At 48.7% G+C, this 25,683-nt stretch overlaps 1 protein-coding gene across 2 annotated transcripts in view; it reads left to right on the top strand.

The window, feature by feature from the left end:
* Window positions 1-24,675, top strand: part of STARD3 (StAR related lipid transfer domain containing 3) — a 49,683-nt gene extending 25,008 nt beyond the window's left edge. Inside the window, exons 6-15 of one of the 2 annotated variants that reach the window (XM_048517713.1) lie at window positions 1,607-1,724; window positions 4,875-4,973; window positions 5,652-5,704; window positions 9,693-9,785; window positions 11,615-11,677; window positions 12,349-12,444; window positions 14,946-15,025; window positions 15,111-15,215; window positions 19,717-19,810; window positions 22,004-24,675. In XM_048517713.1, the coding sequence (XP_048373670.1) occupies window positions 1,607-1,724; window positions 4,875-4,973; window positions 5,652-5,704; window positions 9,693-9,785; window positions 11,615-11,677; window positions 12,349-12,444; window positions 14,946-15,025; window positions 15,111-15,215; window positions 19,717-19,810; window positions 22,004-22,108 (906 nt within the window). In that variant the 3' untranslated portion in view covers window positions 22,109-24,675. Of the gene's footprint in view, window positions 1-1,606; window positions 1,725-4,874; window positions 4,974-5,651; window positions 5,705-6,383; window positions 7,292-9,692; window positions 9,786-11,614; window positions 11,678-12,348; window positions 12,445-14,945; window positions 15,026-15,110; window positions 15,216-19,716; window positions 19,811-22,003 lie in introns of those variants that run through there. The other variant, XM_048517714.1, reaches the window with a different exon arrangement.
* The last annotated feature ends 1,008 nt before the right edge of the window (window positions 24,676-25,683 follow it).

A 25,683-nucleotide genomic window follows, 5' to 3' on the forward strand; every position in this document is an offset into this window, starting at 1 on the left:
AAGAATTAGGATGAATAAAAGGCAACGATTGGTGTTTGGAATATGCTGCCACAGGAGGTGGTGATGGCCACTAACCTGGATATCTTTAAAAGGGGCTTGGACAGATTGATGGAGAAGTCGATGTATGGCTACCCATCTTGATCCTCCTTGATCTGAGGTTGCAAATGCCTTAGCAGACCAGGTGCTCAGGAGCAGCAGCAGCAGAAGGCCATTGCTTTCACATCCTGCATGTGAGCTCCCAAAGGCACCTGGTGGGCCACTGCGAGTAGCAGAATGCTGGACTAGATGGACTCTGGTCTGATCCAGCAGGCTCTTTCTTATGTTCTTAAATGAAAAAAGAGTGTTTGAAGGGATGTCAAGTCTGTCAAGGAGCCCCGTGGCACAGAGCGATAAGCTGCAGCTCTGCTCGCAACCTGAGTTTGATCTCGATGGAAGTCGGCCTCAGATACCCGGCTCCAGGTTGACTCAACCTTCTATCCTTCCGAGGTTGGAAAAACGAGTACCCAGCTTGTTGGGGGTCAAGTGTACGTGACTGGGCAAGGCAGCAGTAATCAGAAGCATAATCTGCCTAGCAAACGTCGTGATGTGATGTCACCCCATGGGTCAGTAATGACCCGGTGCTTTCACAGGGTCCCATCTTTACCTTTTTATTGAGTCCACGATCAGAGTTCCGATCCCTGAGCAGATCCCGAATGCCTGAGTCCACTGACTTCAAAGCAGTTGCTAATCATGAAGCATGCCGATTCTCTGCTGTATCAGAGGAGCATGCCTATTACCTTGGGTGGTGTGGAACTGCCCATCGAGTTCCGGGTCATGTTCAAAGTGCTCTTTTTAACCTTGAAGGCTATAAGCGGCCTTGGGCCTGCATACTGGAGGGACCGCATCTCCCCGTATTGCCCCAGTAGTTCCCTCTGATCTTTGGAGGAGAACCTATTAGTGGTCCCTGGCCCAAAACACATCCGGCTGGCCTCCACTAGGGCCAGGGCTTTTATGGCCCTCCCCCCCCCGCCCCCCGCCCCGGTGGAACAAGCTCCCTAGAGAGATCAGGGTCCTGCAAGACTTACAGAGTTTCCAAAGGGCCTGCAAAACAGACCTGTTCTTCCAGGCATTTGGCCAGCCGGGTCGAATATGACTCGCTTGTATGTGGCCTCCGGTGGGCTCAGTTGGGGGAGGGAGGGGGGTTGGGATTTTATCTCGCCATCTGCCTATGTTTTAAATAGTTCCTGCTGGTTTTATATGTACTATTATGGGTTTTAAAACTATTTTAAATTATACATTACGTTATCTGAACTCTGTTGTCCGCCGCCCTGAGCCCTTCGGGGGAGGGCGGCCTATAAATTTGATGAATGAATAAATAAACACACACACACAGGCAGGGTAATCTGCTGCGATCATCTTATTAGTGGGCTTCCTAGAAGCCCCTGGTTGGCCTCTGCTTGAACAGGCTGCTGGACTTGATGGACTTTGGTCTGACCCAGCATGGTTTTGCTTCTGTTCTTATTACTTAGAAGGGTGGAACTCCGCAGAGGTTTGTGCTGCAAATGATTGCCAGCGTTTAACTTGAAACATCTCTTCCTTTGTTCCTCCCAACAACCCGCTGGAGCAGCTCCTGGCCAAAGGTGCCTTCGGTTATCTCCTGCCCATTGTCTCATTTGTCCTTGCCTGGCTGGAAACATGGTTTTTGGACTTCAAAGTTCTACCTCAGGAGGCCGAGGAAGAGCAGTGTGAGTCTGTGCGTGGAAGGAGGGGAACTGGTCTTGGCGCCCATCGGCCAACCTTTGACATTTCGCTGGGCAGAAGGGTGGGGCAGGTGGGAACTGTTCTGGAAGTGGCTGTATTTGCAGTGGGCATTGAGGAACCTACGTGGTGATGCCTTGAGGCCACTTAGTGTGCATTTCTTTTCCTGTGCAGGAAAAAGAGCAGATCACTGATAAGGCAGCACATAAATTATCAGAATAAATCAATCAATTGAAAAGCAGGTTTGTCCGGAGGAGAATTCCCAATTTTTTAAAAGTAAAGACGACAGAAGCAAATGGACACTTTAATGCCACTTTTGGGGTAGGAACACACACAAGGCTGCTTGGGAGAGATAAACGCTCTATTGCATTAGGGGCTTAATTCATTTGTAGATAGGAAGGCAAAGGGGCCATTGTTCTCTGCACAGATTTTAAAAAATATATGTGAAAGGTTGAGTTGTTCGGCTGGCCATGTGGAGAGATTCCTGCTTTTGTGCGGAAGTGTGGTGTGTGTGCTTGGCGCTGCCCTTTGACTGCCATGTGCAGCAGAATGTAGGCTGCAGCTTCACACACTGGCTAGTCTTGTGGGATTCTGTGATTCAAAATTGCAGGAACTCGATACACAGAAACGGCTGACAGGGAGAGGCCTGAAGATATTTTCCATATCATTCCTTGTAACCATGAAGGCTAGAAAGTCTTTACACCAAGGATGCCAAACTTTTTTGAGCATTTGGGCACATTTGGAGTTGCATGCATACGTACGTACGTATGTACATACATACATAGCCTTTTTGGCATATACATTTATTATAAAATTAGAACACAAAAGGAGAGAACACGGCCATCTACTTCATTTTGCTCATGTCTCACACCTGCCATCATCATCAAAGATACTCAGATGTCGAAATTTGCCATGGACAGCAGATTTTGCATTGGGCATGGCAACTTGACACATGTGCAGTCATGTAAACAAGTTATCTTGTGGCTTTGGACCAAAGCATCCATTGTAAAGTCCTCTCAGCTCTCCAGATGTCAGGCAAGTCTCTCTTTGGAGAATTGGTGAACGTTTCCTGGGAGCGGGCTGCAGCACGCATTCGGAGCGTTTGCCCCACTGACCCACACTTATCTACCTACCACTGAGAGACTTTGGACGCAGACACAGGACAAAGAGGCCAGCTCCTGCCTTCCCACCCTCTTCGAGAGATTAGGGGGCAGCATGTGTGTTGTTTTGCTGTTTCACTAGTGCTTGTGCTGCTAATAAAACTCTGCTGACCTTTCTGTCGGAATTGGCTGCCATGCTTGGCTCCAGTGAAGCAGTTGTTCCCATCTCCTACAGGGAAGCAAAGTGACTTCTCTCTCTTTGTTCACATTCTTGTCTTTCTCCCTGAAAGAAATGTGGGGCAGTGCAGCTTTGAGCCCTGGGCATGATGCTGGGACCAGCGTAGTAGTAGAAGCATAAGCATAAGCATAAGCATTTTATTGTCATTGTGCACGCACAATGAAATTTACAGCAGCATTCCTCGATGCACACAATTTCAGACTCATACATCATCCTCACTTTCCCCTTCCTCCACCCATCCCTACACAGCCCCAAATACATCAATATGAAGCAGCGGAGTTTAGCATAGCCACAGCTCTAGAGTAGAAGCTGTCTCTAAGCCTCTTTGTCCTAGTTCTGAGGGCCCTGTATCGTCTGCCAGATGGTAACAGTTTAAAAAGAGAGTGTGCTGGATGAGACGGGTCCCTCAGAATATTTTGGGCTTTCTTTAGGCTTCGGGAATTATAGATTTCTTCCAAGGAGGGAAGAGGGCAGCCGATAATCCTTTGTGCACTAGTGATCACCCTTTGGAGCGCCTTCCTATTCGCTACTGTGCAACTGGAGAACCATACACAGATGCAGTAGGTTAGGACACTCTCTATAGCACAGCGGTTAAAGGACACCAGAAGTTTTCCATCTAGTTGTTGCTTCCTTAAAAGTCTCAGAAAGTACAGTCTTTGCTGGGCTTTCTTAACCACCGCGGCAGTCTGTACGCCCCAGGTCAAGTCCTCTTTAATCATAACGCGCAGAAATTTAAAACTAGCCACCCGCTCCACTTGATCTCCATTTATAGTCAAGGGTTGAATTTCTGAGCTATTCCTTCTATAGTCCACTATGAGCTCCTTTGTCTTGTTAGTGTTAAGAACCAGGTTATTTTCCCTGCACCATGAGAGCAGTCGGTCCACTTCATTCCGATAGGCAGACTCATCCCCTCCAGAGATGAGCCCCACCACCGTTGTGTCATCAGCAAATTTGATAATGGTGTTACTATGATAGACAGGAGTACAATCATATGTATAAAGGGTGAACAGTAAAGGACTCAACACACAGCCCTGTGGCATTCCCATATTTAGAGTAAGAACTGAGGAAACCCGATTTCCCAGTCTAACCCTCTGGGAACGTCCAGACAAGAAGTCCCTAATCCACAAACAGATTGAATGTGAGAGTCCAAGATCCACAAGTTTCGTCACCAGTCTTTGTGGCGAGATTGTATTAAATGCGGAACTAAAGTCTGCAAAGAGCATTCGCACATAAAGAAGAAGAGTTGGATTTATATTCCCCCCTTTCTCTCCTGTAAGGAGACTCAAAGGGGCTTACAAACTCCTTTCCCTTCCTCCCTCACAATGAACACCCTGTGAAGTAGGTGGGGCTGACAGTGCTCGGAAGAACTGTGACTAGCCCAAGGTCACTCAGCTGGTGTGTGTTGGGGAGTGCACAGGCTAATCTGAATTCCCCAGAAAAGCCGCCACAGCTCAAGCGGCAGAGCAGGGAATCAAACCCGGCTACTCCAGATTAGAGTGCACCTGCTCTTAACCACTACGCCACTGCTGCTAATTTGTCATTAACAGTGGCAAATGCCACATCCATCTTGGGAAGATAAAGAGCCAAATCTCTGCTCAGCCAGGATGCTTACGGGTACTTTGTGCTAGTTACTCTCTTTCATCTTAACCTCCCTCACTGGATTTTTGTCAAGATGAAATGGAAGGGGAGAGTGACTTTTATGTTGTCCTGAAGTCCTCGGAGGAATAGGGGGACAAAACTAGAATGAAGAGGTAACCATTACGAGTGACCACAAGTACTCTTTTTTCTTTGCTTTCTAGGGTACTTGGCGGCTCAGGCTGCTGTGGCCCGTGGCCCGCTTCTCTACTCCGGAGCGCTTTCCGACGGCCAGTTCTATTCCCCTCCAGAATCTGCTGCAGGTAACGAATGCTTCTTCCATTTTGGGGGCCCCTCTGGTATGCTTCTCTGCTTGCGTTGCAGAGCGTGGGGTGAGCCAATGGTGGCTTGTACTGGCAGTCCGTTCGTCAGAACCACAAACTTACTCCCTGTACCTCTTTTGGGTTGAAAGGGAAATTCAGAAGGGAACAGCACAAAGAGTGCAGGTTCTGTATGTTGGCTTTGGAAATTTCTGGGCAATTGTTTTGGGAGTAGAGTCTTCTCCACACCCCCTGTTTGAAGTGCCCCTTCTGGCTCTGCCCCACAGCTCCCCAGCTCTAAGCTATTCCCTCCGCACTGTTGCATGACCTTGCCTTGGACCTGGCTAGCAGGGGTGAGGCAAACTCAGAAGATAACACCAGTTTCTTCTGGTTCTGCTGATGCCTGGCTGTCATCCAACTCCCTGAGGGGCATCAATGCGATGCCTTCCTCTCTGCAGATCTTGGGTGCCTTGCCAGAGAGCCAGCACCAGTAGAAACCTTTGCCCAGCCCGTTCTCTCAATCCAGTGAACCGAGCATCTGTTCTGTATTGATCTTGCGCTGGGTGAAACAATTGCGCCATCTTTGGGCCACAGGCCTCGAAAGGCCTCTTCCCACCCTTCCCACAAACACTCTCCGATCTCGCTCTCCCAAACCTTTTCCTTCTTCCTTTCCACCCTTAGGATCAGATGACTCCGACGATGAGCTGTTGGGAAAGAGGGCACTCACGGATGAGGTAAGCCTGAGGCAGCGGCTGCTTTTGGTGCGTGCTTCTGATTCTGGGTTGAAGCCCTCTCCTCCAACACTCGCCTCACCAGCGTGGCCTTGGTGACATCTCATGTGCACGCAAAGGATGCACAGCCCTACTGTGGATGCACAGGTGCACACACCAAGACATCCAGAAAGGTTCTCACAATACTAGAACCAGGGAGCACGCATTGAAAATGCTGGGGGGAAGAATTAGGACTAATAAAAGGAAACATTTCTTCATTCAACGCGTGATTGGTGTTTGGAATATGCTGCCACAGGAGGTGGTGATGGCCACTCACCTGGATAGCTTTAAAAGGGGCTTGGACAGATTTATGGAGCAGAAGTCGATCTATGGCTACCAATCTTAATCCTCCTTGATCTGAGATTCCAAATGCCTTAGCAGACCAGGTGCTCGGGAGCAGCAGCAGCAGCGGAAGGCCATTGCTTTCACATCCTGCATGTGAGCTCCCAAAGGCACCTGGTGTGCCACTGCGAGTAGCAGAGTGCTGGACTAGATGGACTCTGGTCTGATCCAGCAGGCTCTTCCTTATGTTCTTAAAGTCAGTAGCCGAGGTGTTGGACTTAACATGGCTGGCAGGGGCTAGAAGCCCCAAATTCACTGGATGTGCTCCAGAAACATTCTCTCAGCCTTCATTTGGTTTCAGGGGGCTCTTGTGAAAGGCAGCAATGAACTCTTGAAGCTATCGGAGTCAGACCCTCATCTTGTGGAGTCAGAGCAAAGCCCAGACTGGCAGCGTTCTACAGGATCATTTGTATCATTTGCACACGTCATTTGTATCACCTGCTACCTGATCCTTTTGTGCTGGGGATTGAACCTGGAACCTTCTGATGTTCTTTCACCGATCCATGGTGTTCTCCTTCCATGCAACCAGAAGGAGGATCTCAAAAAGAAGTGGGACTTTTTCTGTGGGTCACCCTTCCTTTGTAATCGGAAGTCTGCTAGGCCAGGGGTCTGCAACCTGTGGCAGGGGCTGATGGGATTTGTAGTCCATGAACATCTGGAGAGCCGCAGGTTGCAGACCCCTGTGCTAGTTTGGAGATCAGACGGGCTGCGCAGCCTTGGCATTCATCCACTCGGTCACTGTTCTGCTTTGTCATTTGCAAGTCTCTCAGAACAATACTGTGGCTTCCGTTGTTGTTTAGCCATCAGTCCAGCCCTGTGGGAGCTGTCTGGTTGTTAACACAATCACTTCTTTAAATCTCATCGTAACATAATAGGAAGTGAAAGCCGCAGAGTTCTTGGCTCTGGATCTTTGCTTTCCCGAAAGCTCGGGATCTTTGGCTAGTTCTAACGCAGGACAAAGTTTACGGGAAGCCAGGCTGACCTGCACAACTGTTGCAAAAGCGAAAACTACCTTAGCTGTATAGAGCAGGGGTCGGGAACCCGCAGCTCGCGAGCCGCAAATGGCTCTTTCGAGCTTGTGGTGCGGCTCCCGGCCCCTTCCTGGGGAGAGTGGGGAATCCCCCCCCCCTTTGCAAAGAGGGGGAGAAAAAAGCGGCGGCCGGCGGGTGTCCGTCCGTCGTTTGGGAGAAAGGGAGGGGGTGGCCTGGGCGCCGGTCTCCCTGCCCTGTCCCCGGCTGCTCTGGAGGGCATTTGGCCTGCTCGACGGCGGCGGCGGCTTCTGCAGCCCGCCTTCCCTCCATGCCATGGTGGGAAAGAGGCTGCAGAAGCCGCCGCCGCCCGTCGAGCAGGCCAAACGCCCCCCAGAGCAGCCGGGGGCAGGGCAGGTACAAGGCAGCCTTCATGGCTGCGATCATTCGCGGGGGGCGGGGGGGTGTGACCTGGGAGGGAGGGAGGGGGTGACCTGGGCGCCGGTCTCCCTGCCCTGTCCCCGGCTGCTCTGGGGGGCGTTTGGCCCGCCCGAGGGGCAGCGGCGGCTTCTGCAGCCTCTTTCCCGCCATGGCAGAGCTGGGGAACTCTCAGCTCTGCCATGGAGGGAAGGCGGGCTGCAGAAGCCGCCGCTGTCGTCGAGCAGGCCAACCGACCTCCAGAGCAGCTGGGGGCAGGGCAGGTACAGGGCAGCCTTCATGGCTGCGATCATTCGCACGGGGGGGGCGACCTGGGAGGGAGGGAGGGGGTGACCTGGGCGCCGGTCTCCCTGCCCTGTCCCCGGCTGCTCTGGGGGGCGTTTGGCCCGCCCAAGGGGCACTGGCGGCTTCTGCAGCCTCTTTCCCGCCATGGCAGAGCTGGGGAACTCTCATCTCTGCCATGGAGGGAAGGCGGGCTGCAGAAGCCGTCGTCGAGCAGGCCAACCGACCTCCAGAGCAGCTGGGGGCAGGGCAGGTACAGGGCAGCCTTCATGGCTGCGATCATTCGCGGGGGGGGGGGCCTGGGATGGAGGGAGGGGGTGACCTGTGCGCCAGTCTCCCTGCCCTGTCCCCGTCTGCTCTGGGGGGCGTTTGGCCCGCCCGAGGGGCAGCGGCGGCTTCTGCAGCCTCTTTCCCGCCATGGCAGAGCTGGGGAACTCTCATCTCTGCCATGGAGGGGAGGAGGGCTGCAGAAGCCGCCGCTGCCCGTCGAGCAGGCCAAACACCCCCAGAGCACCCAGGGGACAGGGCAGGCGCAAGGCAGCCTTCTTGGCTGGGATTCGTGGGGGGGGGGTGTCCGTCCGCCGTTTGGGATGGCAGGGGGTCACGTTTTTTTTGTTAATTTTTAGTTATTTTCTTTTAAAAGTTCAAAATGTTAAAAATGTGTTCTTTACATAAATAAAAAATATTTTTCTCTGTAGCACTTCGTGGATTTCATAAGCAACACACTATAATTGTTTTATATACAAAGAGTAAAGGTAAATAACCAAAATACACAGTGTTATCTTCATTTTAAATGTCAAAAAGTATTTGCGGCTCTATGTGTTTTCTTTTCCGTGGAAAATGGATCCAAATGGCTCTTTGAGCGTAAAAGGTTCCCTACCCCTGGTATAGAGGAAACCATGTAGCTGTGAATAGTTGTCGTTGCCTGTCAGCCACTGGAGGGCAGCATCGGTCTCTTCCTAAGGTGGTAATTAGTAAGGACTGTTGCTTACATCAAAACGTGGCTTTCGAAGAACTTGGGGACTCAGTGGGCTCTTTATTGCATTCTTGAAGGATCTCCATCTCCCTGGCAGCAGTTGCTGCTTACTGCAGACAAGCAGGGAAAGTGCACTGCAGCATGGCACAGCAGTTAACAGCAGAGGGACTTGAATCTGGAGTGCCCAGTTTGATTCCCTGCTCCTCCACATGAGCGGCATACTCTAATCTGGTGAATAGGATTTGATTCCCTGTTCCTACACATGAAGCCTGCTGGCCAATCTTGGCCTGGTCACAGTTCTCTCAGAACTCTCCCAGCTTCTCCTACCTCACAAGGTGTCTGTTGAGGGGAGAAGAAGGGAAGGAGTTTGTAAGCTGCTTCGAGGCTCCTTGCGGTTGAGACAAGTGGGGTATAGATCCAAACTCTTCCTTCTCCTCTTCAAGAACTGTACATTGACAGGCTGGTTTGTTTGTCTTGCGGTAAGTGGCCGCAAACATTACTGGAGCGATAGGAAGTAGGAGATCAGCTGGAAATGCCAGGGCACACAGGAGGGGTAAGTGGATTTGCAAGGCTGGGCCTGGATCATGCTGTATTGCTGAAGCTCAGAGGTGGGCAACCATGCACTGGTTTTTTAAAAAACAAAGTTAAAAAAGGGAAACTCTTTTGCATTACTTGCATTACTTTTCTATTGACTGTCCCAGTCAATAGAAAAAATCAAGGTGACGCCCCATGAGAAGAGGCTCTGGTGAGCTTGCAGGCAGAAGTCATTTTTGAAAAAGAATTGTCAACACCCTACCCAGAATGAATGGTTCCCTGCCATAGTAGTTTACCCAGAAGATTAGATCAAAGCAGGCAAGGAAGTTGGGATAAATTTGAAGCAAGTATCCTTCAATGTGCATGTTACTAAGTCGTTTGCTGTCTGGAATTAATGTCCGCTTCATCCTAGGAGAGGGAGTACGTCCGGCAAGGCAAGATTGCCATGGAAGGGTTGGATCAGATCTTAGCTCAAGAGGAGAACTGGACCTTTGAGAAATGCAGCGTAAGCAGACCGTTCCTTACTGATGGGTGGCATAAGACCCTTATGGGTCATCCTAGTGGGTTTTTTAAAAACAGAAATAGCAGTCTGCCCTTAAGGAGTACAGCTTTCCCTAGCTTACAGGGTAATTTTTTTTTTTTTTTTGGGGGGGGGGGGGGGCCAAACTCCCCAATAACTTGAAATGTCTTTTTTGTTAAACTGGAAATCACCCTGAGAGGAGACATTTTTCTAGTTCTTTTAGATGTGCTGAAAAAGGGCAAAATCCACTTTTCCCCTTCAGGTACACGGTGTTTACAAACAGGAGTTACCAAGTGATGCCATTCTTCTACTTTTAAAAATAAAACCCCAAGCCCGGTGAAAGATAAATAGGCTGTGCACAGCTTTTAGAAATTATTTTTTGAAACTCATATCCTGTTTATACAACCTCAGGCTCTGAACGCGGTGGGGCGGGGAAATTCTTTGCTGTGAAGTCACGTTGAAAACTAACATGGGTGGAACTTTTGTGAGGTGCCCGATGGCTCATTCGGTTTCCTGTCCTCAATCTTTTGGTAAACGTTAACCCACAGATTGTGCTCCTGCCATTCCCAAAAGGGGGTGTGGCTTGGTAGCTGGAAATGGCTCATCATTGGGTGCTGGCAGTGAGCTGGTAGCAGTGCCTGCTGAGCAGTGCTCATTTCTACAGCCCTAAAATGCAAGAGGAGGAAATGGAGGAGTGAGCAGAACTGTAGGTGCCTAAAAGCAATTCCAGAAAAACAAGGGCGGCTGCTGAGAATGCTGACGTTAATCCATGGCTGCACAGGTCTAAGCACTAGGCAGGTCTCCTCTGATCAGGGATGGAGGCTGGGCAAATCTGTCCTTCCCTGACATAGGATCATAGAGTTGGAAGAGACCCCAAGGGCCATCAAGTCCAACCCCCTGCAATTCAGGAACACACAATCAAAGCACTCCTGATAAATGGCCATCCAGCCTCTGTTTCAAAACCTCCAAAGAAAGAGACTCCACCACACTCCGAGGTAGTGCATTCCACTGTCGAACAGCCCTGATGGTCAGGAGGTTTTTCCTGATCTCCCCTTTCCATTGACTTGCTGAACAAAATATACAAAAACAAATACATGTAGGTAGTTTTGTATAATTTAAGCTCTGTTTGCATAAGTTGTTTTAAGTGGTGCTGAATGTCATGCATGGAATGCATGCATCCCTGCCTTTTAGTCGCATGAAGCAAAAACAGACCATGTCCAGCATGGCTGTTTCTTCTGGAATATCCCATCACCAACCTCTACCTGCCTGCCTGGTGTTGTGTTTCTCCTACTGTTCCTCCAGCAGACTTGGGCCAATGCACATGGTCTTCTGGCCTCCCTTTATCCTCGCAACAGCCCTGTGAAATAGGCTAGGCAAAGTTGGGATTCGCACGTGAACCTCCTCTCTCTCAGTCCAGCACTGTTATACCACACTGGCTCTCTCTTCTTGCCTGGGGATGTGCGCCTCTGTGCACCAAATTAGGTGCACTCAGGGAACTGCAGACAGGTGTTCTTGGTGACTTTCCCTTCTTTGGGATCTTTTCCCTGGCTACTTACCAAAGTCTGAGCTGGTACACGTCCTGGGGATAACTTGGTGCAGGTTGGCTCTTTGGAGGTCAGGGGTAAGCTAGCATGTATCACACACTCTTCCCCATCCTGTGGTCTGCGAAGAAGGTGGGTTGCTTGTTTAATATACTGGCCACAAACGATAGTGAATCAACCCCCCAGAGTGCTTGTCAGCTAGGGACCTGCTGCAGAAGAGAGTGCCCTGTGCGTGGCTGAGGAACTTACATGCCTTTCCCACCTCTCATGCAGGACTTTGGCGACACAGTTCACTGCCTTGAGATGCCGTTCTATGGCAAGGTTTTCATCCTCAAGGTAAGCTGCCGGGATGACCCAAGGGATGCACCTAGCGCTGCAGCAAGAAGTGGTGTCCTGCCTATTCAGAGGCTGTTGTGTATCCACCCTTGACCATTTCATATTCTTTCTACTTAAGCTGGAGTCCAAGCAGAGTTTTTTCTCCTCCACTCCCAGTTAAACTGGATAGGACTACTGGGCCAGAACTAACTCCTTGAAGAAGTATTTTCTTCAAGATTTGAAGGGAAAGCCGGTGTTGCGATGTTGCCTCTCCAGCTACACTCTCCTTGATCCCCTCCGGGAAGGGGGGTGCTAATATGACAATAAGGTCATCTGCTTGTTGCCCAGGAGAGCAGTATGACTGAAAGTGTGCAGGTCCCGTTAGCCCTTCAGCTGCCTTTCAGAATTGAGTGGCTTCACACAGAACGGGAATGGATTGCTGAGGGCGGCAGCGGTGCATGTCAGCAAGTGAATTACTGACTTTCAGGGGAGGGAAGGAGGTATGAGGAGCCCTGGCAAGTTTCGAGACTTGATTTCCATCTTGTTGCTTTGCTTTATTTTGGTCTTCTTTCAAGAAAAAAAAGGGGGCGGAGGGGGAGTGCTGTCCAAGTGGGGCTCCAAATGAAAGCCGTGGAAAGGTTTGTGCCGGGCTGCTGGCCATTAGAATGAACACCGCCTTCCTTCTCTTGCAGGCTGTCCTGCAGTGTCCTGCTGAGATTATCTACCAGGAGATGATTCTGCAGCCCGAGAAGATGGTCCTGTGGAATAAAACCTTGTTAACGTGCCAGGTAAACATTTCTAGATTGGTCGCTTGAATCAGCCTGTGGCCACCCAAACCGTGTTCTCGAAAGTAGCCACTGGGCAGGGGTAATTCTGGTTCTAGGGACCCCTTAAGGACTAGCACAGTTGTATTCCAGCATTGACTTTTAAGGGCTAGGGACCACTTCTGCAGATCCATGCCTCTGAATCAGTGGCCTCTAAAAGGCCACGGAAACAGGCTAGAATACAACTTCATTGGTCTGACAGGGGCCATTAGATGCCTACTCAGTTTTTTGCAACATACTTTTTTTTTGCCATCAAGTTGCATCTGACTTCTGATGCCTCTGTGGGGTTTTTGAGGCTAGAGACATTTCGAGGTGGTTTGCCAAAAGAATTCATGCATTCGCTTTGTCTGCATGTCGTCTTAGAGGTGGTTTGCCATTGCCTGCCTCTGCACTGCAACACTAGACTTCCTTGATGGTCTCCCATCCAGAAACTGACCAAGGCTGACCCAGCTTAGCTTCTGAGATCTGATGAGACTAGGCTGGCCGGGCCATGCAGCTCAGGGTGTGACAGACTCGCCCTCTAAAGTTATTACCCTGCTCTCTTGTCGCCTCCAATGAGGAACCAACCAGAGAAGAGCCATAAGTTATACGTTCAGCCGTCATTCAGAAGAGCCTGGGCTATAGCTTGATTTGGCCTGGGGATGGGACGCAGCATCTTTTAAGGCTGCCTCTTGTCCTACGCCAGCAGTGGCATAGTGGTTAAGGGCAGGTGTATTCTGATCTGGAGGAACTGGGTTTGATTCCCCGCTCTGCCGCTTGAGCTGTGGAGGCTTCTTATTATTATTAGTTTTGTTTTCCATTTGTTTTTTCCCTTCTTGAACTTCCCAGTCACCACTTGCCTTGGTCCACCTTCCTGGCATCTATGGCCTGAATGATGGGGATTCTTTCTGCAATGCTATATTCTGTGTTTGGTGCTGTGTCACTTGCCAGTTGCTGTCTTGATGTGGCTTGATGCATTCAGGGGATCTGGATGGGAGGGGGGGGTTGTTGCAAAATTAGGTGAACTGATGTAAAAAACAGGTTTAGAAATAATTGCACCTAATCCAATGTTAAACTCTTTTCAAGATGATTCTGGTAGAGCAGGCAAATTCCATTTCGTAGTGGTAATTTTTTGAAAAACAATGTTCTTTTGTTCTGGCTTTGATGAGGAGTCTTCCATATCTACATACTAAATTGAACTGGTTTTGCTGGCTTAGAATTTCGGGAGAGATTCTCCATGTGAAGGTGCAGTGAGAGATTCTCCCTCCTCTTCTGAGACTTACAGCTAGAAAAATTGGATTTGCTCGCCATAAAAATGTTTTTCTATAAATAGGCAATCTTATCTTTCTCTGAGTTTGATTTATCAGTCATATGGTTATTTCTAACTGTCTGATTGGTTCAATAAGAGAAAGCAACATAAGTACACATAGCCAATCAGAAGGTGCATATGAGACCATCTGATATAGCAAGACCAGTCACAACTCTTTAAAAGCAATTAAACTAGCGAAGGCTTTCACGGCCGGAATCACTGGGGTGTTGTGTGGTTTCCAGGCTATATGGCCATGTTCTAGTAGCATTTTCTCCTAGTAGAAATGTTCTAGTACAGTGGTGGGGAACCTATGGTATGCGTGCCACAGGTGGCACTCAGAGCCCTCTCTATGGGCACACGCGCACAGAGTTCATCATGCGGGGGTGGAAAATGGCCCCCACACACACACACATATAGGCTGGCCTGAGCCACTGGGCATGACCCGTTCAAAGTGTTGCGTAGTTGCTTCACCAAGCTTACTCCCAAGTAATGTGCACCTCGGAGCCAACCGTTCTTTCTAAACTAAAACCTCAGTATTCAGGTTAAATTGCCGTGTTGGCACTTTGCGATAAGTGGGTTTTGGGTTGCAATTTGGGCACTCGGTCTTGAAAAGGTTCACCATCACTGTTCTAGTAGCATTTTCTCCAAGTTCTAGTAGCATCTGTGGATCTGAGGATCCTCTGAAGATGCCAGCCACAGATGCAGGCAAAACGTCAGGAGACAATTCTACTAGAACAGTGGTGGCGAACCTTTGGCACTCCAGATGTTATGGACTACAATTCCCAATTAGCCATGCCGGCAGGGGCTGATGGGAATTGTAGTCCATAACATCTGGAGTGCCAAAGGTTCGCCACCACGGTACTAGAACATGGCCATACAGCCCGGAAACCACACAACACCCCAATTAAGCTAACCTTTTTTCTGTAACTGTTCCAACTACCTATTTAAGATAGACAGATAAAAAAGCAACAGGTGTGTAAAGTCTTAGTCATCTTGCAAACTCAGTGAGGAAAAAAGGGATCTCATTGCAACCACAACAGAGGTACTGGAAACTCTATCAGAAATCTTTGACCTTCTCATAAAACAGGATTCCATGAAGAAGCCCACGCGAAACTATATTTTTACTGGCTTGTCTGCAGAGATGGGTGAAAACTCACCCTCATTTTTCTCTTCACAGATCTTGCAACGAGTCGATGACAACACGACAATATCCTACGATGTGGCTGCAGGCGCCGCTGGCGGTGTTGTATCGCCCAGGTGGGTCCAGACTGGGTTACCCCCCTTGACTGCCCTTTTTAAAACTCAGTTGGTAACCTCTTGCTTTCTCCCTCTGTGATCCCAGGGACTTTGTCAACGTGCGTCGGATTGAGAGAAGGAGAGACCGCTACATTTCAGCAGGGATGTCAACAGTTCATATTTTGCGCCCGCCGACTTCAAAATACGTCAGGTAGAAGTGTTTGGCTGTTGGGGTCTCAATTTATTGCCTTTAGGCTTTGGCCATCACAAAGGTTTCCAGTGGGTGACCATCTTGAAACATTCTGTTTCTTCTGCAACGTCTGGTGTTTTGAGGGACAGTTTACATTTTTCAGTTGCAGTCTGCCTTGAGAAGAAGAAGAGTTGGATTTATATCCCCCCTTACAATCTCCTTTCCCTTCCCCTCTCACAACAAACACCCTGTGAGGTAGGTGGGGTTGAGAGCTCTGAAGAACTGTGACTAGGCTAAGGTCACCCAGCTGGCGTGTGTGGGAGTGCACAAGCTAATCTGATTCGCCAGATAAACCTCCACAACTCGTGGCAGAGCAGGGAATCAAACCTGGTTCCCCAGATTAGAGTGCACCCGCTCTTAACCACTACACCATGTTGGCTCTCATTCATACTTGGATGCAAGTGTGTACAAATAGCAACCGGCAGCTGCTGAAAAATGAAATCTATCCACTGGTTTGGATCCTGCAGATACATGATACTTTCTTCCACTTAGGGTTATTAACCCCACGGTGGGGCTGGCAGTTCTCTTGGAATTAGAACTGATCTCCTGACTTTCTGCTCTGGAGGAAGGGGCAGTTCCGATGGTTAGATTCTGTGGTATGCTTTGGAGCAGGGGGCCCCGTTCTTTTTGCGCCTGCAAGCACATTTAGAATTCTGACAGCTTATTGGCTATTTGTCCCAGCAGGAATCCAAAGGATCTCTTGCCAGGCAAAGACCAAATCCCAGGAATCCAGTAACATCTGGTAATCTGACTAGAAAGCCAGAGTCCCAGGTGCCCAGTGGCATCTTTCCTGTCTGGCTTGAGGGCAAGACAGGAAGGGGGCACTGAGTGAACTAAAACTCCTGCTTTTATCCAGTCTTTAGCATTAACTCATCACTACCTAATCTACAATGAAATCATTTTAAACCAATCCTCTGTTCATGAGCTATCTATCACTCCAGGTAACTCTGAGTCATTCAGCTAACAATCAGAACTCACAGGAACTACCTTATTAAGAAATCACATGCACTTGCTGCAGCTTTGAAATATGTGATGTAACTCTTGTAGAGCAAAGCAGTCTTGCCCTATAATAACCTCTACATTCAAAGACAAAACAGAATTACATCATTAAAGCTCCATTGAATGCTATTTCTGAACATAACTTCTCAATCTAGAGAAGAAAGTCCAGATTTAGCACTTGCATTGTATTAGCTCGTATCTCTTCTTAAACATTTGCAGTTAAAAATTCTGTCTTTTACTTATAAAGGTATACTTACACAAAACGTAAGACACAATGTACGTTCTCAGAATACTGTTTCTGCTATATCAGTGGGTCGGCTCAGTTGTAGTAGAAATAAGACATTATTATAAGCATATTAGTATGACAATAGCAAGTGATGACACAGAAGAGATTAATCCTGTTTTTGAGAAGAATTAGGATGTCTTTTTTGTATATATAAAAAGTAATTTAGATCCTTGAGTTGTGAGTGGCAGCTGCTGCCAAAGCAACATTTTAAAATATCTGCACAACCAACCAACCAGAAGCCTTGCTGGGCAAAAGCCCCACCCACTTCTCATCCATGTCTGCATAACCCTTTTGATCTTAAAGTTAGGCGGACATGATCCAAGAGGGTGCAGGGTACATGTGAGCTGTATTCCTGTCTGCTCCTGCCCAAACTCCTTCGGTCCTAGCTGGGTCTGTTTCTTTGATCATTCTTGTGAGGCCAAATAAGTATTGGCTGGCAACCCCGACCTTCTCTCCAAAAGTGTGCCGAGTTCAGACTTCATTTCCTGTCTCGGGAACTGTTTTGAATCCTGGGTGGCTGAAAATACTGAATGGTTAACCACAAATGCAGACCTCTCCGCTACCGATATCTTTGCTCTGGCCTGTTGAAAGGTTGAAAGGATTGGTCTGGCTTGTTAGTTTTTTTCAACTGGGCAGTGTGTTTCTTCTGTGTTCTCTGAAGTGGGTATTTGTAGTGCAGGGGGAGGCTGAGGGAGAGGTGGTATCTTGGGCAGGTTAACACTGGTGCCCCCTGTAAATTTAGTTATGTTTCTCTGTGGCCTCTTTCATGAGCAAGTTTATGAAACATTGGAGGGATTGCTTCCCACAGATCCATTTTGTTGACAGCAGTGCTTTCCCATGGTTCAGAGTGTAGGAGAATCTCCCCGTGGAGATTGCCCATTTACACAACGAGCAGAGTGCACAGAGGCTGAGCACAGCGGAGCAGATCCCGAACACGCGTGTGAGCTTAGGCACAAAGAAAAAGTCGGAGTTGTTTGTAGTTTCTAATCTAATAAAAAGACTTTCACGGCCAGATTCAACTGGTTTTGGTGGGTTTTTTGTGGTGGGAAGGTATATCACACAGTGTGTAACAGACTTCCCTCTGTGATACACCTCTGAAGATGCCAGCCACAGATGCAGGCGAAACGTTAGGAACAAGATCCACCAGACCACGGCCTCACAGCCCGGAAAACCTACCACAACCAACTAATAAAAAGAGTATTTATTAGTGTACTCCATTCTGGATAGAAAGGCAGCTAGATAGGTTCACTATTCTGTTCTAATCTAGCTGGATGGGGATGGATGCACTGAGCATCTATCCTCTCTACACACATGGTGCTGCAGATTAGAGAACAAGATGGAGGGGGGGGGGAGAGAACCGGAAAGAAGGAAGTCTCTAAGAGTATCTAAGATCAAAGTCTAACATCAAAGGGATAGTGCCAGCATGGTACAGTAAAGGTAACAATCACTGGTCCCTATCTAGTAAAAACCCCTCTGTGGTTGAGGCAGGAGAAGGCATAAAGTCCTTCTCTTCCAACACAAGAACCTCTTGGCTATACATAAGGCTCTTTATACTGCAGGGACGAACCTCTGAGTGGATGTGTGGGACACAATCGGAGATATTCCAGCTGGAGAAACTTTGTGCCTGGTGCTCTGTGCCTGTGTGTCTGTTGCTCTGTCTCCCTGTTGTTCTGTGCAACCTTGAGGGCAAATAATAGTCAGATGGGTCCTTTCCTTGAAGCTGTGTGTTGCACCACCAAGCAATTGCTGCCAGCGTTGGCTTGTCAACGTAATTTCTCTTGTTCACTTTGTGTGAGCGTGCCACACGCTGGGCCTTGCATGTGGCGCACAGTTAATACATTTTGAACTCATGGGTGGGTCTACCATGAGCCGCTTCTGGCCGGTGCCTCTCTTCCACTGCTGTGCCTGAGCGTCTGGCCCTTCCGCAGCTCCCAGCTGCTATCTTGTGATTATCAACCCTCCCGACCGAGCATCTCCCAACAAGCCCTCTTTGTTATCAGAGCGGGAGGAGACCAGCTGAGATGGCCGGACTCAACAACTCTGGTTTCCTCAAGTAATCACATTAAAAAGCCATCGGCTTTTAGCTCTGTGTCTGCTTGACTGGTGGGAAAATCTATGAGCCGATCAGTGTCCTTCCGCATGTCGGAATGGCCTCTGGACTTTGGCTCACTGTGTGAAGAATGGAGCGGCCATTCAAGGAGACAACTATTCCCGGCACTTATCGTTCTTGCTGCAGTTTTTGAAATGGGGTCTTGATGTCTAATACTCGGAAGCTGTCAGAGGAGGCATCACTCATCTTCAGGAGAATTCTTTATTTTGTCTTTCTTCTTTTGCTGGGCCATCTGTGTAGTAGGAGTTGGGAGAAGGCGGGAGTAACACCCACTTCCTGTTCCTGTTTGCAAGCCCTCTTTTAAGGTAGTGCCCAGTTTTGAACAGGGGGTTTAAACCTGGATCCAGCATCACTGTTCTGCCACCTCAGCAGCAAATCCTGGGAGAGAACGGCTTTCAACCTTTGAAGGAGAGGGTGCTTGCCGAGAAGTCTCCCTTGATTCGCGTCTGTGTAGACTTTTCAGTGGCAGGCCCAAATGGTGAATTCTCTCAGACTCTTAATGTGGAGCTTTAAAATATTTTCCCTAAAAAGATATATCAGTTGTTGAGCAGGAGCAAAAAAAAAAAAACACACCCTGAAGCATCCCTATTTGCAAATTTTATGATTTCGTTGTACACTGCTTTGGATTACAACTTTGACCAAATTCTTCTCATATGTCATCAAGATGCGTGTATAAACAGTGATCAGGTACAGGCTGTTCTTGAGTATGTATTGTCAGAGGCTTTCATGGCCGGATTCAACTAGTTGTTGTGGGTTTTCTGAGCTGTGTGGCCGTGGTCTGGTAGATCTTGTTCCTAATGTTTTGCCTGCATCTGCAGATGCAGGCAAAACATTAGGAACAAGATCTACCAGACCACAGCCACACAGCCCAGAAAACCCACAACAGCCTGTTCTTGAGTATGTTTTATGAATATTTATTTTTCTTGTATAATATGCCAGTAAAGGTGGGCGGAGGGAGGGAGGGAGGGATTGATTGATTGATCTCTAGGTCCTGCCTGCTGTACTGTTTACGCCCCTCTTTCCTGCTTCTATCCAGCAGCCAACTGTTTTTTCTTTTCCTTTCCCAGGGCAGAGAACGGGCCAGGGGGGTTTGTGGCCTTGAAATGTCCCACGAATTCGAATCTCTGCACCTTGATCTGGGTACTCAATGCGGACCTCAAGGTAAAAACAGAGCAGGCATTGTAGGAGGTTCCAAAGAGGGTGTGTGGCCCTGAACAAACAAACACACACACACACACACACACACACACACACACACACACACACACACACACACACACAAGTGTATGTGTGAGAGAGAGACGACCAAACATGTGATATTTGATTGTGGTGTACATAATCACGTCTGCCAAAAATTGTTGCTACCCATACTGCTAGATTTTGCAGACATCCAAAGAGCTGCTGAACTAAGGGACATTCTTTCAGAGAGGAAAAATGAGCTGCCTCAGAGTTGCTAAATGTGCAAGGTTGGTTGGCTTTCAAAAAGAAGAAGAAGAGTTGAATTTATATTTCCCCCCCCCCCTTCTCTCCTGCAAGGAGACTCAAAGGAGCTGACAATCTCCTTTCCCTTCCCCCCCTCACAACAAACACCCTTTGAGGTGGGTGAGGCTGAGAGAGCTCTGAAAAGCTGTGACTAGCCCAAGGTCACCCAGCTGGTGTGTGTTGGAGGGTACAGGCTAATCTAGTTCCCCAGATAAGCCTCCACAGTTCAAGTGGCAGAGCGGGAAATCAAACCTGGTTCTCCAGATTAGAGTGCACCTGCTCTTAACCACTACACCACGCTGGCTGTCCGGCTCTGCCGAAGCATTTGGTTGAACTTTTACAAGGGGAATGAATTTTATTATGCTTGGGATTATTTTATTTTCGGCACAATTTTATTTTGAGGAAAGGCACTGTAAGAGTAGTGTGTGAAACTGTTTTGTAAATTTGCCGCCAGTCAGTGACTGTCATAAATATTATTCGTACGCATGCACACAAATGAGCAGCTGAACGCTGAATGTGACCGAGGGTCCATCAGACTGGCAGGAACTGCCTCTGGACTGAGGCCGAGGTCTTTCACAGCACCTCTCCCCTGACCCTTTTCTAACTAGAGGCACCAGGAATTGAACCTGGGACTTTCTGCAGGCCACGGCAATGTTCTGCCATTGAGCCCCTCCCCTTAAACCAGGGGTATCAAACTCATTTGTTACAAAGGCCCAATACATCATAAATGTGATTTGGTTGGGCCGGGCCGCCTCAGCTGGTGAGCCCCTAGCAGGTTTGTCAGCTGAGATTAGCATTGGGGGTGGGGGGCACTGCCTCAGCTAGCGCCCTCACAGCGTGCTCACCAGCCTAGAGCAGAACCCCTTGAGAGAGCTTATCAGGCCTGTGAGTCAGCTGAGGCTATTCCCCCTCTTTGCTCCAGCCAAACACGTTGCCTATGCTGCAGCTGGTCCCTCAGAGCCTGTGCAGAGTTCCTGTGGTAACAGAAAGTTAAAGGGTCCTTATCCCCTACTCTGCTTCCTGTGGACCCACTTTCCACAGAAGACTCAAAAGTGAAGATAAGGGAAAATCCCAGATGTGCAGATATTTATGCTAAATGGACCAAGTCAGCCTTCTTTCTAAGAGTGACAAGTGGATTTCTCCAATCCCACACAAATCCCCATCTCGGAGCCCTTCGGGGATCGGGCGGTATATAAATTTAAGAAATAAATAAAAATAAATAAATAAAATAAATGTCAGAAGCGACTTTTACCAATCAGAACCATATCCCACCTCCATCAAGCACCTGGAAACAGCACTGCACTTCCATGACAAATAGACGGTCTGGTCTTAACCAACTCATCCTTTATCCAAAAGGGCCAAGTCTGCCAGGGTGGCCCACGGTCCAGCATCCCAGACCTCTATGTGGCACATCTGCGCCTTGTCAAGTTTTGGAATTTCTGTCACGAGTCTTCCTTCCAAATCCCCTGTCAGTGTGATGCCCAGCAATGGGATGTAAATTGTGGTCAAATTATAATGCTGGCCCTTGAATTTAACTCAATGAAATATAGAGAGCAGAGACAAGAACTCAAGCCGAAAAGAGAGATGTTTATGGAACTCCTTATGTTAATCTGTCCTGAGTTATAAGCAGTGCCCGTGGACCAAGTTGTATGGCCAGGTTGGCCTTCTTTCCCATTTGATCGTCACAACAGTCTTGCAGAGTAGGTTGCTCTAAGTTTGTGTTTGTGAGAGTGGACCCTGTTCATGCAGTGGGATTTGTGGCAGAGCCTAAGCCCCCCCCTCCCCGTGTCTAGCCTGATACTCAAACAGACAGCTTTATAATATACATGTAAAACAAATTCTCCATTTTCACTCTTGCAATTTTTTTTCCAGGGCCGCCTTCCCCGATACCTCATCAACCAAAGCTTGGGTGCCACCATGACAGAGTTCATGTTCCACTTGCGCAAGCGGGTTATGGAGGTCGCAGCAAAGTCTTAAGTTCTGGAGATTCTGTGCTCTGGAGTCACCTCTGGAGGGTTCTCAGTGCCCGCGGGGGCTGAAGAACTGGAGTCCCTTTTTTTCCTAGCAGACAGCAGCGATCCTGTCTTAACTGCTGTCTGTCAGCAAAGGGCCTGCAGTCTTTTTGAAATAAAGGCCCGGGACGATGATCCAACGACGAAGCTGAAGTGAGGCCACAGTCGGTCTCAACAAGAGCAAATCGGAGAGACGTGCTGCAGTGTCTTCCTCGAATGATCAAAGTTCGCGTTGGCGCCGGATGCTGAGCCACTTTCTGGGTTTCAGCTGTGCCAAATCCCTTCATTATCATGCTTCCAACGTCTGAGTGCTTTACCTGCATAACTCTTGGTTTTCCTTTCCCTGGTCGTGATCATTTTGGTTTCTGATGGTTGTGTGCCCAGAAACTTTTTCAAGATGCCTTTTGTAGGAGAGTTGAACAGCCTGGCAGGTCCAGCGGGGAGTTTGGGGGGGGGGGGGGGGGGGGATGCAGCGGTTGAAGCCAGAGACTTTTCTAGCGTGCTGCTAAGTCCAGAACCTAACGTTGCCTTCCCTCCTGAAATTCTGGGAACAGTCTGGAGAGACAACTGTCAGGGTTCCTGCGCTCTGGTTTCTCATCTGTATGCAAAAGTACACATCAAGTACACGTAACTTTTCTATTGATCATGTCTCTGTGCTTGTTCCCCCTTGCCTGGCTTCCCGCATCTCCCTTCAGCTACACGCATCAACGCCCACATTTCCCAGTCAAAATCGACCCATTCCACATTGGCTGGCAGCTTTTGAGTCTGTCTTCCGCTCTCTTCCAATCCTTGAGTCCTGCAGTCTGTTTATGTCCCCAAAAAGCTTAGGATAGTGGTAGAGGAACTTGGCACCTTTCTCTATAGTGATGCAGTGAGGTTGTTGTGAGTGTAATGCAGCCTTGGACTTTTCGTCCAGTTGGTAATCCTGTCATGCGTAGTTCTGTTCTCCCTGGCAGAAGATGTCTTTACTGTAGCAGCTCAGGCCTGTCGACAGGAAAGTAACCCCCCCCCCAAAAAAAACCTGAAGTTGCCTTTCTGTGTGAATGCATCTGCTGATTTTTAAAAAATAATAATAATGCCCCCACTTCTCAAGCTGTGAACTTTACATCAAAACTCAGGTCTCCGAATTTGCAAAGGTAGGAGAAGGGATTGTGGCTAGCAGGTAGTTGGAATGGAATTGACATTTCAGATACTGTAAAGCGGGGGTGGCCAACCTATGGTGCTTCAGATGTCCATGGACTACAATTCCCATCAGCCCCTGCCAGCATCCTGATGGGAATTGTAGTCCATGAACATCTGGAGCACCATAGGTTGACCACCCCTGTCTGGTCTACAAGGCTAGGTGTTGGGATTGGGGGCTGTGTGTGTGTGGAGAAATGAAGACTGATATTAAAATGTAAGTGCAATATAGTAGCGACGTGACTGATTTCCTTGATTGAGGTGTGGGCAAAGGCAGAATTTGGATGGCAGGAAAGTTACATGTCGAAGGCTGGCTTGGACGTCCAACTGAAGAATGCTTATCTGGCCCTAGGGTTGCTTGCAACTGAGGACCGTACCAGGCGCACGTGGCTTTTCCCATAACGTGGGCAGCAGAAACTGCAGTGAGGGCATTCTTCCTTTTCGTCTGCCAAGGGATAAATGTACCCCCAAGTGGGAGCCATTCTGCTGAGCCTGGCCTTTAGGAGTGGGACTTCATAGCACCCTGTCTCCAATTCCGGTCAACCCAGGCACCCAAAAGCACGCCTTTTGAAATTCTGATTGCTCCCATGATCCTCCAGTGCCAATGCTTTGGAAGAAGTGGTAGGGAGTTGTGTTGGGGTTCAATTGGAATTTGAGTCTCACAGGAGGCCAGTGATGTGCACTGATGGTTCACTGGAGGCCTTTCAGTGCCAGCTGAGGGGGGGACAGCTAGGATGAGCATTCAGCACTGGATTTGAGCCGCATGACTTCCTCCAGAGCCGGGCATCTCACTTGTCTGCCCAATGTCAACGCCCAGCCTCGTTTTCAAAAGCCATCCTCTCGGGCTCTGTCTGCTCATTTCCCTGTGAATGAATCTTATTTAGTGCATCTTGTGCATCGGGTGGATCTTTCAACAGTCCCATGTCTTTGGTTCAGAGGGCGGAGCTTGCAAGACATCACTGCTGCAGAGGTTCTACACTACAGACTTGATGTTGGATCTCCAGAGATGACAGTGAGGGGCAGATCTCTAGGGGTGTCTGTGCTTTTGGCTGGGGAGATTGACAGGAAGTCACCCCTTTTCTGAGAGAAGCCATTTTTAAAACATATATAAATCTGCTGTCCCCCTTTGAAGCGCCTTGGAGGTTTTATCCAAAGCTGGTCCCCATGTGGGACTGCAGAAAGGGGGGGGCTGCAAACTTGGTGGGATTAAGAAACTGTTTTGTGGATTTGTTGATCTGTGAAGTGGAAGGTGGAAGTAACTTTAACAAAAACGAAATCCGCTTTGAATAACACGTTTGCCTTCTGCCTTGAGTCTCTGTAACTTGAACCAATAAAAACTAACCAGAAAAGAAACCACTTGTCTCTGACTGAGTCTGCTGCCATGGTTGCTCCTTTTCTTTCAGGGCTGAGTTGCCACCCAAGTAAAGCAAGATCCATCCCTGCCCGGGCTTCTGTACTGGAGGGGAATGCTGGGTTGACCTCCCTTTATGGAGAGTTCTTCCCTACAGTTCGCCCATTTTGACAGTGTTTCGCTTCACATTTGGTTTAGACCACCTCTTTTCTGCCTCCCTCACATACAGCCCGTCAGACTTTCAGTTCTCTCAAAGGTTTTCAAAGTGCTTCATTGTCTCTGTTGTGCTTCCTTTCCATGTAGGAGCCCTGCAAGGTAGGCCCCTATTCCCATCTCACAGACTGAACTAGGTATCAATAGCCAACTGTCAACCGCTCACAGGAGTGATTTACTTGCATGAACGGGGTTTTTTGGAGCTTGGTTGTTGCTGCCAATTCATCACCTGTCACCTTGCTTCTATGACTAGATTGTTCCCTTAAGCACAAGTAGGACACGGGTCTGCTGTCTTGGAGAGAAAGAATTGCCTAGTTACATCAGAGGGACAAGTTGAAACAAAACTGAAGAGGAGATGTATGGTGCTATTCTATTAACACTCCCCTCCAACGCTCCCCTCCTGTTGGAGTGAGGCATCTTCATACTGTGCACGTTGTCTCACCACTAAAGAACACAAGAAAAACTATTCTGGATGAGACAAAATCCCACAGTGGCTGGCCAAGTGCTTCTAGGAAGCCCACAACCCAGACATCTGCAGAAACATTAACCTGCTTGTGTTCCTCAGCACCTAATCTACTAGGCACGCTTCTCTGGTACTGGAAGAAAGGAGGGGATCCTACCCAGCCCCTCGAGAGCCTCCAAAGACGATGACAGTATAACTCTTGGAGCAGATGACCCCAGTAAAGGTCAGACGCCCTACGTTTGGGTGTGCTGGTTCCTACATCAAACCGCCTGCTCAGCAATGGTGAGGGTTGCCAGTTCTGGGTTGGGAAATTCCTGGAGCATTTTGGGGATGG

The sequence above is a fragment of the Sphaerodactylus townsendi genome, linkage group LG15 (genome assembly GCF_021028975.2).
Source record: "Sphaerodactylus townsendi isolate TG3544 linkage group LG15, MPM_Stown_v2.3, whole genome shotgun sequence".
Taxonomy (NCBI): domain Eukaryota; kingdom Metazoa; phylum Chordata; class Lepidosauria; order Squamata; family Sphaerodactylidae; genus Sphaerodactylus; species Sphaerodactylus townsendi.